The sequence below is a fragment of the Panthera tigris genome, chromosome A2 (assembly GCF_018350195.1).
Source record: "Panthera tigris isolate Pti1 chromosome A2, P.tigris_Pti1_mat1.1, whole genome shotgun sequence".
In the NCBI taxonomy this organism is placed as follows: domain Eukaryota; kingdom Metazoa; phylum Chordata; class Mammalia; order Carnivora; family Felidae; genus Panthera; species Panthera tigris.
This window is the reverse complement of record NC_056661.1, coordinates 129168328-129182239: the sequence shown is the minus strand read 5'-3', so window position 1 is coordinate 129182239 and position 13912 is coordinate 129168328. Positions and strand designations below refer to the sequence as shown.

Sequence of the window (13912 nt, the reverse complement as noted above, 5' to 3'; positions counted from 1 at the left end):
CTCAGAATTATATTTTCCTATTGCCTGAGAAATTTACCTAATATAATTTATTTTTCTTTTATTTCCAATATTTAATGATAATTTTTAAATGTATAGAAAAGTTATAAGAATTTTTTAGTGAACATTCTTAAACCTACCTTCTACATTTAAATTCATTTTTTCTTCCCTTTTTTCTCGTGATTTTTTTTCTTGCAATTTCAGCTCTTCTTTTTTTTGTTTTCAATGACTGTTATATAACTTACTCCTGTAGTCCAATTCTGGCATTAAGTTATATTTTTCCTTTATTCTGCTTTTTAAAACTTAAATCACCTAAGACAGTGCTTCAGTGTTGGCACTCCATAATTCTTGTCAATTAGCCATTATCAGTAAATATGGTAGTCCCTAACCAGTGAAATCCTAGAACATGATTAAGTTCAAAGCAGTAGAAAAGTATCACTCTGTTTAACAGGTATCCCATGACCTAGAAGATAGGCTTTCCTGATTTTATTGCATGCAATGGACATCCTTAAGTCTACTGTCCACTTTTGATTTGTTATTACTAGTCCCTTTCTTTTGGCATGGCTAATGCTTTTACCTGAAGAAATAAATACCTTTTATTTGATGATCCAGCCATTGTTCTCTAATAAACATATAATGTACTCAGGTACTACTTTTATGGGGCTTTATTTTTTTTCTTCATACAAATGCTTACTTCAACAGAACAACACGTGCAAACATTTTGCACCTCCAAAACACCCTGCAAGTTTTCTCAGGTGAAAAAATTGTGGCTCAGCAAAGATGAAGTAATTTGTCCAAAGTCACGTGATCGAATCATGATTTGAACTGAGGTCAGTTAGATTCACAGGCCACCAACTTTATACTGCCTTTCCTCTTTGCTGATGCTGCCTCTGCGCGGAGCACTGCCGGCCAGAGGAAGGGCTCCTCTTCTGTGGCAGAAGGAAGAGTGAGCATAAATGCAGGACATTTGCAAATTGAAGTCCTTACCAAAAACCTGTAAGTTGCACCTCATAGTTGTTTTCTGGTGGTATTTTCTCTCTACACCAGTTGTAGTAGAACTTACTCATGGAATTCATTTGCGTTTAAACATTCCTGACTTCAAATTAAGTGTGTCAGTTTTAATCTCTCTTCTCTTAGTATCTAGATGCTTATCAGTTTACCAATAGTGACTTACAATTATCTCCATCAAGAGGCAGTTTTAGGTCAAGACAGAGGACCATTACTATCTTCATTAGGCTACTAGTAGTGACTTTTTTGGGGGGGGGGGGTATCTTTGCCAGACATGGTTCACTTTATGTCTAATTCCATTACATTTATCCCCTTTATTATTTTTGGTTAGTTTTTTCTTTATTCTTTATTTTTTCTTGCCATTTTTTCCTTTCTGAGAATTTTTGAGTGAGAACTGCTAAGTCACACAGGTTAAAAGGTAAGGGAATTGATGCTGGAGTTCACATAAACTCCAGTTCACTGTCTATAAAATAGACAGTACCAATTGTCTATTTTATAATCTCTTGTTTATTTGTAAAGTGAAAGGAGCAAGGTGGCCCTGAATTTTTTTAAATTGGTTTCCATAGATTACTTTTCCCAGATCTTCTTCTAGTACAAGCGAAAGTGTTCTAATTCATCAGTTACTGTTTTTCTCTTTCATTATAATGTCAATCTAAATGTATCCAAATTCCTTCTGGTTTTGTACATCTTAGGTTGTTTACAGAGTGAGGTTATTGGGAGCAGGAGCTCCTAGAGAGATCCATGGAGAAGGGTGGCCTGATCAAGGATGGTCATCTGCTCATTTCTTGTCGTCTTGTAACAAATCACCCTGGGAAGGAACTGAAAGGTGTGTCTTTTTACCTCTGGTATCTTAGCATCGTGTCTAGCAAAGGAGAAAATTAATGTAGCAAGAATGAAAATGTAAGCTCCATGTGGCCAAGGACCACACCTACCTTGTTCTGCATTGTGTATTCATCCCTTATCACAGTTCCAGATGTGGAGTAGGTGAGCAGTAAATATATATTAAGTGAGTCAAGATTGGGTGTCAGATTTTCTTGGATTCCTGCTCTTACATTCTCTGATGGTTCATAGTTTATATAAAACTATAAAACTTTTATATAAAAGTTTGAGTTTATACATGAAATCTTGATTTGGTTATCCAAATGTGCAGGCTTATTACTATGACTGAAAGATTACATTTTCTATAAGATACTGCTTTGTAATTTATTATTTTCCCGTTACTTTCAAGCCTCCCACACAATTTTTAAATAGTTTTTGTAATTAGGATGACTTGAGGTGTATTTATCCACCTGGTTGCTATGGATGAGTGACTGGTGACTTTGTAGAGGCTAAAATATAAACAAGTTTAAGAATCATTGTAGATGAATTCATGCATGATGAAGCCATTATAAGTCATGAGAGGGAAGAGAGGCATTTATGCTGTAGGTCATTATGTGGTTGAGGTCAGCATCACCAAGAAACTTTCCCTTGTAGGTACTGTATAGCAGGTGGCAAATACGATTTCAACTGAATCTGAAAGCTTATTTAAAAATATTCTCAGTTCAGCAATGAACCAGGTGTGCCTACTACTTAAGCATTAATTTTCTCAGGAGCAATGTTTTGAACCTAAATGACTTGCATGGTCCCTAGAAGAATGAGGTTACTGATAAAAATTATTCCCTTTTTGCTGGGGATGATTTTAGTAGCATATTGTCATTGCTGAAAGGAAATGTTCTCAGAGGAAACAGATGCTGGGTGCTTATTAGTATGGAGGTTTTATTTTTTATTTATTTTTAACGTTTATTTATTTTTGAGACAGAGAGAGACAGAGCATGAATGGGGGAAGGGCAGAGAGAGAGGGAGACACAGAACTGGAAGCAGGCTCCAGGCTCCGAGCTGTCAGCCCAGAGCCCGACGCGGGGCTCGAACTCACGGTCCGTGAGATCGTGACCTGAGCTGAAGTCGGACGCTCAACCGACTGAGCCACCCAGGTGCCCCAGTATGGAGGTTTTAAACATAGAAGGTGTGAACAAAAGACCAGGTCACTCCAATGATTCTTTGGCAATTTCTATAGGAAAAGAAATACATAAACTTTAACAAGAAATGTGCATGTGATAGAACTTTAAGTGATTTATTTGTACGACTTGCTAAGGAAATGTAATGTTTGTTTTACTTATGCATGGTTTCTTTAGTATTTTTGTGATGAAAGCTTAAAAAATTTGTTTAATGTTTATTCATTTTTGAGAGACAGAGAGACAGAGCGTGAGCAGGGAGGGGGAGAAAGGGAGACAGAGAATCTGAAGCTGGCTCCAGGCTCTGAGGTGTCAGCACAGAGCCTGACGTGGGGCTCGAACTCATGAACTGTGAGATCATGACCTGAGCTGAAGTCGGCTGCTTAACTGACTGAGCCACCCAGACACCCCTGTGATAGAAGCTTTTAAAAGTGTTTGATTTTTATGTGGTACAGGTGCCCTTCCAATCGAGGTAGGATAGGACTGTACTGAGACTTTTCTTTTGAGCCTCTGAAAACAGGGACAACTTGTTTACAAGGTAGCTTTTTTTTTCCCCCCTGGGCTTGAGCAGAATCTGCACACCTTCAGATTGGCACTCCTCCCACATGCTCCTTGAGAGTCTCTCCGTAGAAAATTTCTGGGCTTGACTTTGTGGTGCAGGAGATGGTCGGCAGTGGAATTGTGAACACAAGAAGTGGAAGAGCAGTGGCTTCTGGTTCTTTACCTATAATGAAATGTTCTTTGACGTGATTGGCACTTGTTCCAGCTTCTTTGTTTCCTTTTGTAACCAGTTGTTTAATAAAAGCAAAGCCTTTTTTTCTTTTTAACGTTTAGAGTCTCACATGTTTAGAGCAATAACCTGAGTGACTTTTTACAATTTTATTTTAGTATTTGCTGAAATCCCAGAGAAACAATTGAACAACTTATAGAAACATGAGTGTTGGGCATAGAAAGGACCTTAGAAATTGAATCTAGCCTCTTTCTTTTTACAGATGAGGAAACTGAGGCCTGAAAGTGAGTTGGTGAGGCATACAGCTGGTGATAGGTCACCTCAAGGCCCCAGACCCTAATTACCATATTCCTTCCTGGCTGCCACAGTGACCAGACAGAGTAGCAGTTTATGGGAGAGTGATATTGGAAAAGAAGGGGAGGCTCAAAATTCTGGGGCTCCAATTCTGACACAATTGATGTTTTCTCCCCCCTCCCCCTTAATTTACATTATAAGCATGCAGGTTACCCTATCACTGGGGTAACTGTGAGATCATCGGATTTGAAAGTTTTCCCAGTCTCTATTCTGCTCGTATCCCTGGTCATATAGTGAAGTTCCATGCATGCAGGACACAAGGAACCATAAAGAGAACACTTATATTTTCATTCTGTCATATGTTTGCTTTTTTAATTCTAAGAGCCACAGATGTATAGGAGTGTGCTTTTCTATCTACATTTGTCCTATCCTTTTCTTTTTTTCTTTTTTCTTTTTTTGAGTCTAAATCCTCAAGCCTATTTAACCTGATCGTTAAAGTATATTTTTGCTTTATATTTAAGCAAGCATAAGCTTATGTGTTTAAGTCCAGTTTGTTAATTACTTAAAATAGTCAAGGAGTCAAGTTGTTTGTGATATGGATTGTCAGCATTTTTTTTTTCTTGTTTGAACCTAGTGCTTACTCTGGGTGAGTAGGAAGGTAAGACTGTCTAAGGCTTTTCAAACTCTCAAGAAGTTTTCTCCTTAGGGCAGCATAGAGAGTGGACTGAGAAAGGGTGGGTTATTTATCAGGATGGGAAATAGATGAGGACTGGCATCATCCCATACTATCTATGTACTAAAGTGACTTCATAGCACCATCTTTATTTTTTAAATGTTAGAAACCAGTGAAAGTTCAAAGAAGAAAATAGTTATCATCTACATTTCCAGCATCTAGAATGAACCGCTTAGCATTTTGATAAACCTCCTTTTTCCGTTTCTCTCTATAGTTTACTAATTATACATGTGACATATGGGTGGTTATTAAACAATGAACACAATGATGCAAATAATATTCTAGTTTAGGGGCGCCTGGCTGGCTCCGTCGGTTAAGCGTCCGACTTCGGCTCAGGTCATGATCTCGCGGTCCATGAGTTCGAGCCCCGCGTCAGGCTCTGTGCTGACAGCTCAGAGCCTGGAGCCCATTTCGGATTCTGTGTCTCCCTCTCTCTCTGACCCCCCCCCCCCCATTCATGCTCTGTCTCTCTCTGTCTCAAAAATAAAAAAAATAAACGTTAAAAAAATAAAAAAAAAAAAGAAAAAAGAAAAAAAATATTCTAGTTTAAATACTTTTATATGCAGATACAAATTTACTTAGAAAATATAAAGTATTGTTTGTGAGAGTTTTTAAATGATATTATATCGTATGCCCAGCCATCTTTATATTCTCTACACTTAGCATTGGTGTTTAGCAGACAATAACTAAATGTTTCCTAAAGTGAAAATTAAAACAGGAAATAAATTGTACACATACTTTATCCAAAATGAACTTCATTTAGTTTCTTAAACTTTTTAGTTCTTATATTTTACTTTGCTCCTACACCTTCACACACGCTACCCCATGTGCTTGAAATGCCCAGGTCTCACCTCAAATGCTGTTTCCTTTGCGAGAACTTTGCTGATCATTTGCTGATGGAGGGACTTCCTTGCTCCATATTCCCATGCTCCAGGGCATGACCTTTTTCAATGCTTATTTCCATTTAAAATATTTGTTTAGGGGCATCTTCCCTGATACACTGTGACTCCTTGAGAGCAAGAATCATGTCTGCTTTTCCGCCTCTGTATCCTTAGCACCTAAGTTATGGCCTTGTGCTTAGTAGGACCGAATAAACGTTTGAGAAGTTGAATTATGAGCATGTTTTTACTACTTTGGAATGCAATTCACAGGGATAACAAAATAACAGTGCTTTCATAGGTCCCTACTGCCTCTTGACACTTCCTTCTCTTCCCTCCCCTCCCCTCTCATTGCCCATCCATTTCCACTCCTGTCATTTTAACCTCCAAAATCTGTATCTTAAGTCTGATTATTACTATTATTATTTTAAGTAAGCTCTATGCCCAGTGTGAGGCTGGAACTCACAACCCCGAGATCAAGTCACATGCTCCACTGACTGAGCCCACAATGTGCCTCTAATTCCGTGTCTGTCGTGACCACTGTGGCCCAGCCTACCATCATCTCTTACCCAGGACCACTAGCATAATTTGGTCTCCCTGCATCTATCTTGTTCCATTCAACGAAATAGAACAGACTAAAATGATAGCCTATTACGTAGTAAGAATAAGAATTGTTTTGTGAAACTTTTCAGTTCTTATTTGCTGCATTTTGAGGGTATATGTGTAAGTTGTGTGTGTGTGTATGAGTGAGTGAGTACGCAGGTACTGAGTTGCTGTATAGATTGTATGTTCTTTCAAAACAGTTTGAAAGTCATTTTCCTATACTGATAATTCTGGAGAATTCTTTTGCTCTGTCATGATCATAAGACTATGTATTCCTCATTACCATGTGACCCTCTTTTGTGTCTTCAAAGGCAAAATTCCTTTAAAATAAAGTTGGAGGTGAAGTCTTTTGGATGAAGCTATTTGGAAATGATCCCATAACTACAACAATTTGGTTGTCACATAGGCAGTGACACCCTTTCTTCATGTGTTCCTCATTTCAAGTGTAAGTTATATAGGTTATTGGGTAAAATCTTCAGATATGAGTACCTGGACCGAATTTAACACTGTCCTGGTGTATGCCTTTTTGGTATATGCTTGGTCTGAATTGCATTTCTGGATCCTTTTGAACCTGCTCTCAGAAGGACAGAAAGAAATCTCAGGTCATCTTGGAAGCAAACTGAGCTGTAGGCTAAACAAAGCCTTGTGATTGTGTTAGGGAACTTTAAAGTTATTCTGATCCAGCCGTACACTGCAAAGAAGGAGGGGTCCTGAGACATCTAACTCACCACTCCTTTCTCCTCCTCCTTTAATATTGGGTAGCCCTTGTAGCTTGTCTAAGTAAGAACCATGGACAAAGTCATCATTTATCTTTCCCAACCATGAAGGTTCCTCATCTGTTGGTCTATGTTTGGCTCCATTTGGTCTGGTAGGGTAGCATATCTTGATCTCTCACTATTTTGTTTTTTATTGCATGAGACAGTTAAGGAATTGCTTATCCCTGGAAAATCTGAAAATTAGTCAAATGGATACAGGGTGAGTGTTGGTAATTATCTGTATTGAATTCACATGCTGGGTGAATTCACAAGGCTGGGTGAGAAGATACTTCAAGACTTTCTGTAAAGGCTTTTTTTTGTAGCAGTGCCTGTGGCCATGACTTGCCTGGATTGGGTGGTCTGTGTGGCCAGAGTGGAGGGAGCGTCAATGCAGGTAAAAACGAATGTGGCTTTGTTCTTTACAGCCCATGCTTCATGGTTTCTCATGTACAGCAGCAGCAGGAATTCTGTATATTATTTCTATGATGGTACCTAAATCTTTCCTTTGATCTATCATAGATTTCATTGTCATATTATTTAGGATCAGTTTGGCTGCTATAACACAGACTCATAGCAGTGGTTTTTAATAGTTCAGATGTAAGCAGTGCAGCACACTTACAGTGCCTCCATGGTACTGGGGACCTAAGACCTTTCTATTTTGTTGCTTTGCTCCCTTTAACTTGAGATGGCTACCCCTACTCCTACTACCACCTTGTTATCATGGTATTGTAAAAAGAGAAACAGGAAGGGGAGGGCATATTCCTTTTCAGGGCACAGTGTGGAAGTTTATCAGTTTTTTCATATGCCATTCATCAGATCTAGTCACATGGTCACTCTTAGCTGCAAGGGAGTCTGGGCATCCATTTGTCCCATTAAAACTTCTGTGACTATTGAAGAGAACAGATGTCAGGGGTATAAGGAGCAGCTCCACCATAATAGTCAACAACCTGAAAGGATTTACTTTTTTAGAATGTTTATTTGTTTTCTAACTTACTGCTTTGTGAAGAGAAAATTTCCACTGAAGTCATCAAGGGGATTTCAAGTACAGAAAAAGAGTTAACCTGAGTTAGTGTATTTGCCTTTGGGATTTAAGTCAAATTTATTCCATAGCTAATAGGGATGGGTATGAAATATATTAAGAGATGAGGTTGCTTTTCCTTAACTCTTATTTTTCTTATGCTGGTTTTGTTTCTTTTCTTTCTTTCTTTTTCTTTTTCTTTTCTTTTCTTTTTCTTTTTTTTTTTTTTACTATTTTTGAGGCTAATTTCATGCTTGTTTTCTTTGCATTTTTAGGTATGGCACAGTCAAAAGGCTGGGTGAGAAGATACTTCAAGGCTTTCTGTAAAGGCTTTTTTGTAGCGGTGCCCGTGGCCGTGACTTTCCTGGATCGGGTGGCCTGTGTGGCCAGAGTGGAGGGAGCGTCAATGCAGGTAAAAACGAATGTGGCTTCATTCTTTACAGCCCCATGCTTCATGGTTTCTCATGTACAGCAGCAGGAATTCTGTATATTATTTCTATGCTGGTACCTAAAAAGTTTTAAAAATGCCTTGACCTGAAATTTAACTCTACTAATTTTTTTATAAGGTCTCTTATAAGGTTTATAAATAGAGGAGAGGTGAATAAAAATAATTATCAACTAGTTTTCTGTATCTATAGTTTTTTTAAAGTTTTTATTTTATTTTATGAATTGTAAGTAGAGATTCTAAAGAAGTTTTATTAAATGACACCATTTCCTATGTATATGGCCTAGGATTTTAAGATATTTTTATTATCCATATTTGAATCCACACTTAAATATCCTTTTAAGACCAGATTGTTAGTGTAGTTGCAGGATGGAGTTTGAATCAAATTCAGTTACTCTGTGTGTGTGTGTGTGTGTGTGTGTGTGTGTGTGTGTATGTGTGTGTAGTATATATACAATTATTATATATCTCAACGTTAGTGTGCATGTTGTGTGTATATATGTATACACACACCCCCTAAACATGTATATAAATATAAAATATGTACACATTATATATATACACATACACAAGTGTGCATATATAAATAAATATGTGTATGCATATATACGTGTGTGTGTATGTATGTGTGTGTGTGTGTATGTGTGTATATATATATATATATATACATACATACATACATACACTTTAGTAGATAAAAAAATCTAGAGTACTGGTCCCAGATATTCTGGGTGTGTTCTTTAAGCATGTTCCTGATTAAAAAGATTAAATGCAGTTTACATGGAAAGAATTTTTCAGTGGAGATTTCCAAAAGTTATAGGCAAATAGTCTTCTGGAATAACTTAGAGAAGACTTTGTTGTTCTAAAGTTGATGTCTAGAACCTAATTGTGTAAGCAAGTTTATGTAATTAAGAAGAATTTACATTTTGTAATATGATTTGTTTTCTTCTGTTATGAGCATCTATCAAGTTCATGCATTGTGCTAAATAGCTATGTAAAACAAGTAAAATGAATATATTAGCTTCTAAGAGCTTAACATTATACTTATTTTATTTTTTTCTTTTTGTTTTAGTGAAAACTAGTTAAGGACATAGGTATCAGCTTTGAGGAGTTAGAGTTTGCTTTTTTAAATGTAATTATTGTATTGAAAATCAGATCTTGTCCTGAGTTCTGATAGTCATTGTTTTGTCATACAACCATTACTATCTTGAAATAGATTTTTCCAGAACACAAAGACTTCTTACCTTGGATCTAATTATATTCCAGAGGATCATATGGCAACCATAGTATCCTAATCTTCGTGTTTTAGCCCAGAATATATCCACTGCACATCTATGCTCATGGCTTGTGCTGAGGACATTCAATAAAAAAAAAAATACAAGAAATTGACTGTATTATGAAAAGACAAGGTTTATCAGTTATGAAGGCAGTGAAGAAAGTGTTAAATAGTGTCATTCTTAAATGCCAGTCTATTGACTGATACTAAGTTTGCTGCAGATACATTTCTTATAGTGCTCCCTACCCTATTCCCAAGAAGTCAGATTTGTTACCTTGTAGTTTGCTTGGTATGTTATGTAGAATTTCCTTGGCTGTTGATGACAGGAAAACAGCTTGAATTGAGTTGGATATCCAGGAGAATTTATTGGAAGGCTTATTATGTACCCAGGAGGAAGGCAGAAGTGTGGCAATCGTCAGGGACAACTGGAACCAGGGATTTGAATGTGGCAGGGTGCTCCGCCTTCTCTGTTTCTACCGTCTGCTTCTGTCTACATCTTGGCTTTGTTCTCTCAGACCAGCTTTCTTCACAATGCACGGCACATGGCTGCTGGCAGCTCTCATGCCTTAAGATGCCTGATTTCATCACCACCTGAGAGTGATTTCTCCTCCTGCCTTAATGTCACTTTGAAAACTCTTGGGAAAGGACTGTAATTTATTCGGTTTTGGTCACATGCTCTTATCTATACAAATATAGATCACCTTTGTCCAGTGGGTTAAGGTGCCATGATTGGCTCTGCTTCAGACAGCTACACCCCCTAACCTGTGGCTAAGCTGAGTAAGAAAATGACAGTATGTATTTGAAGCACATTGTTCCACAGGCTTTCAGCTTTCAGGGTAAGGTAGTGGTGACATTACTCAGAAGAGAGGGTGTACTATTTTTACAATAAAAGAGGAAAGGATAATTTTGGAAGAGAATAAAGATGTATGTTTATTACAGTTGGGTCTGTATTTGAGTAATTTTAGACTACTTCTAAGTATAATAAATAATTTATTTATCATCTTAGTAGATAGTACTAACTCATAATTAAAATTATTTAGGAGCAGAAATTCTAGTAATGGGATATAGTGATTAATTAATTAAGCATTTTTGAAGACATCTTTGCTACTGTACAGCTTTGATGAACTGAACATGTTTAGAGCATGGGATTCAGCAGAATTTTTGACAAAAAATTTGAAAAAATTCTTGTCTTCACTTTTCTCTAATGACACAAGTACTAAAATAGCTGGCAGGGTCTGTGGGCATCTCTGGAAGTCCCTGAGCATCCCACAGGGACTACACCTGCTTTTATTGACTCTGAGTCCTGAAAATTATATCTGGTGTTTGGCAGTTGGCTGATTTTTTGTGAAGGAAGGGAATTCTCTGGATGTGTGGTGATGTCTTCTTATACCAGCCTGAGAAGCATGAGAGGAAGGTAGTAAAAGCAAGAGGCAAGAAAGAAAAGAACTGTAGAGAAGAAGAGGAAAGAAAATAACCTAGATCGGTTGGGTAACAGATGACGATGGAGAAAATGAGACAGCTGGCACAATGAACAGGAGACAATGAACAGAGTGGCATAGATGACGAGTAATAAGGAGACTCAAGACAGAAATGTATTCCCGGAAGGGGTTGATAGGCCCCTTTGTGAGACCTGCCTTGGAATTGTACCGTTGAATCCTGACACATTTCTGTGGCATGTTTGTGTGTAGCACCATGAGATATGTCATTTAGCCATCCATTCTGTATTTCAGTATTCACTGAAGGAACCTTTGCCATTTTGAAGGAATTTGTGTTGGTGTCAGTTATCAGTCTTGAGCACCATTCATTGTGTTGTGCTTTAGAATATCTGTGCATTCAGGTGGAAAGATCGTATCTAGTCATTTCTGTTATTTCAAATATATGAATCATTTTGTGACTCAGGAGGTCATTTTGAGATATGGACAGTAATGAAAAGCAGTGGTCACTTTGAGTTGGAATAGGGAGTCATTTATCAAATGGCTAGGAAGTGTGAGAAACACTATTTTAGGTGCTATAGTGGGGTGGCGAATCAGTACAGATTCTGTCTTCAGTGTACTTTTACTTTAGTAGAAGAGGTTCAGGGTTATTAATCCTGAATAATGGATACATTTTCAGACAAGAAGATAGCAAGCTGTAAGACATATTTGGCCAGTATCTAGTACATCCAGAAGTGAAAACTCGGTTGGTTTAGGGTACTATTTTGGAAAATGGACCTTGGAAATTTTAATTCAGAACAGAACCAGCAAATGATACCTTGAATCCCTTTATTGTTGGCCACTGTACTATTACTATGACAATAAACTACCTTAAGTGTTCAGTTGCTTACATTCAGATATTTATTTCTTGCTCATGGGCCAGTAGGTTGACTGTAGTCAGTCTAGACTATGGGTTTGGTTCAGTCTGCTTCATGTAGCTTTCATTGTGGGATCTACACTGAAGGAGCCATGGCTACTTGAGATAGGTTCTTCTCATGGGCGATAGATAGCAAGATATCAGAGGGTGAGTGGAAATACTCAGAACCTCTTAAAGCCTCAGATCAGAACTTCTACTCTTCTGTTTACATTCCATTGGTCAAAGTAAGTCACATGCCAAAACCGAAAGTCAGTGAAATTGGGGGGTCATGGCAAAGTGATGAGGGAAGGAAAAATAGTGAAGAAGTAAGTGTATCTACCATACCCCCGATGACTCTAGGGATACCTGGTTGACTTCAGACATAACCTAAAAAGTTGCTTTTTTACCTAGGGGTCTGCCTAGAATGATCTTAGTCTTTTTGAAATCCAAGACTGACAAAATTAAAATATATTGAAATTTTGAGTCACTGAATTCTGGGAATGGATTGATCCATTTTTGATATCTTTAGGTTGAAAAATCACCTGGGGCTGATAGGACCATCACTTTAGAGTGGCTTTTGTTAAAGGTCACTCTGCAACTTGTAGACATGTTATTTAAGAAAATCCAAGGATTGAAAGATTGAATATCATTAAAGAGATATATAATACTAGTCTTATTAAATAAACACTGTTATAGCAACACTGGAAATTCACCTTGAGTAACAAATTTTGCATAAAAGCTTTTTTTAAATGGGTTTTAAGAATTCTGTTCACTTGGGATTTAATAAGAGAGGCTTGAGATTCAATAGGATTTCCTCTTACAAGAATCTTTACTTTTTAAACACTACTGAGTAGGTTAGGTTTTCCAATATTAATTTACAATTTATTAGGTGTCTGACTAGAAGGATAGAGGTGATCAAACGTGAGGACTCACAGCTTAGCTGAAGGTAAGTCATAAATGAAAATAAAGTTTTTAATGATATAATGACATAACTCAGTGGAAAATAGGATACAGTTTATGAAGCATTTGATTTTTTAAATAAAGTTGTATAAGTATATCCATTTTATTGGCTGAGATATACCTTTTGCAGTGCTCTGCACACAGGGAATGCTGGCAGAAATTATTCATACTGACCTATTCCCCTCTAGTGCACATGAATCACTTCTCCTGGTTGCTGAAAGGTTACTATGAAAGTGGATGCACTTTTTTTTTTTTTTTTAAGAAGCACCACATTACTCAACATTAATTTAACTCAGGAAATGAGGACTGATACTGCATACAGTTGAAACTACAGAGGGAATTTATGTTGGTGGAATGCAATTATTCAAATTAGAAGTTCAATCCCTTACTGAGGCTTTTAGAGTCAAAAAGGTGCCCTAGGAATAGTTTAATGACCTCACACCAAAGTTTTAGATTTTATTTGCGTGAGAATGCCTGCAGCAGGGTCACTCCTTCTTATAAAAGGTGTATGCCTTCTACATTTAAAATTAAGATTTACGACTTTAAGAAGTAAGCGAAAGAAAGAATTGTAGGTATCATTGTCCTGTTTTTGTTGGAATTGCTACAGAATGTTTCTATAGTGAACCGTCTTCTTTCCAGGTGGCATAGCCAGAGGGGAAAATACTTGAAAACATTACTCCACAATTCTATGTCTTGAGCTCAGATTTCAGAGAAAGATTTATGCAGAATGTATTAGAAAATCAAAGAATGGGATGGAAAGTAGAGTTTAATCAGCATTGAGCTATTTATTAATCGATAACATACATTCTTTGGTTCAAAATTGTCTTGACTTTCAGCTACCTGCAAATGATCCTGAAGAAACTGGTTTGTAATAAACTTCTTGGACTCGTTCTTGG

At 37.2% G+C, this 13912-nt stretch overlaps 1 protein-coding gene across 7 annotated transcripts in view; it reads left to right on the top strand.

The window, feature by feature from the left end:
* Nucleotides 1–13912, top strand: part of IMMP2L (inner mitochondrial membrane peptidase subunit 2) — an 881848-nt gene that overhangs the window by 31256 nt on the left and 836680 nt on the right. For 5 of the 7 annotated variants that reach the window (XM_042970161.1, XM_042970156.1, XM_042970185.1 and 2 more), the window contains one exon: nucleotides 8283–8419. In XM_042970161.1, coding sequence (XP_042826095.1) covers nucleotides 8285–8419 — 135 coding nt within the window. In that variant the 5' untranslated portion in view covers nucleotides 8283–8284. Of the gene's footprint in view, nucleotides 1–1697; nucleotides 1832–6545; nucleotides 6680–7156; nucleotides 7210–7312; nucleotides 7384–8282; nucleotides 8420–13912 lie in introns of all 7 variants that reach the window. The other 2 variants (XM_042970147.1, XM_042970165.1) reach the window with 2 other exon arrangements.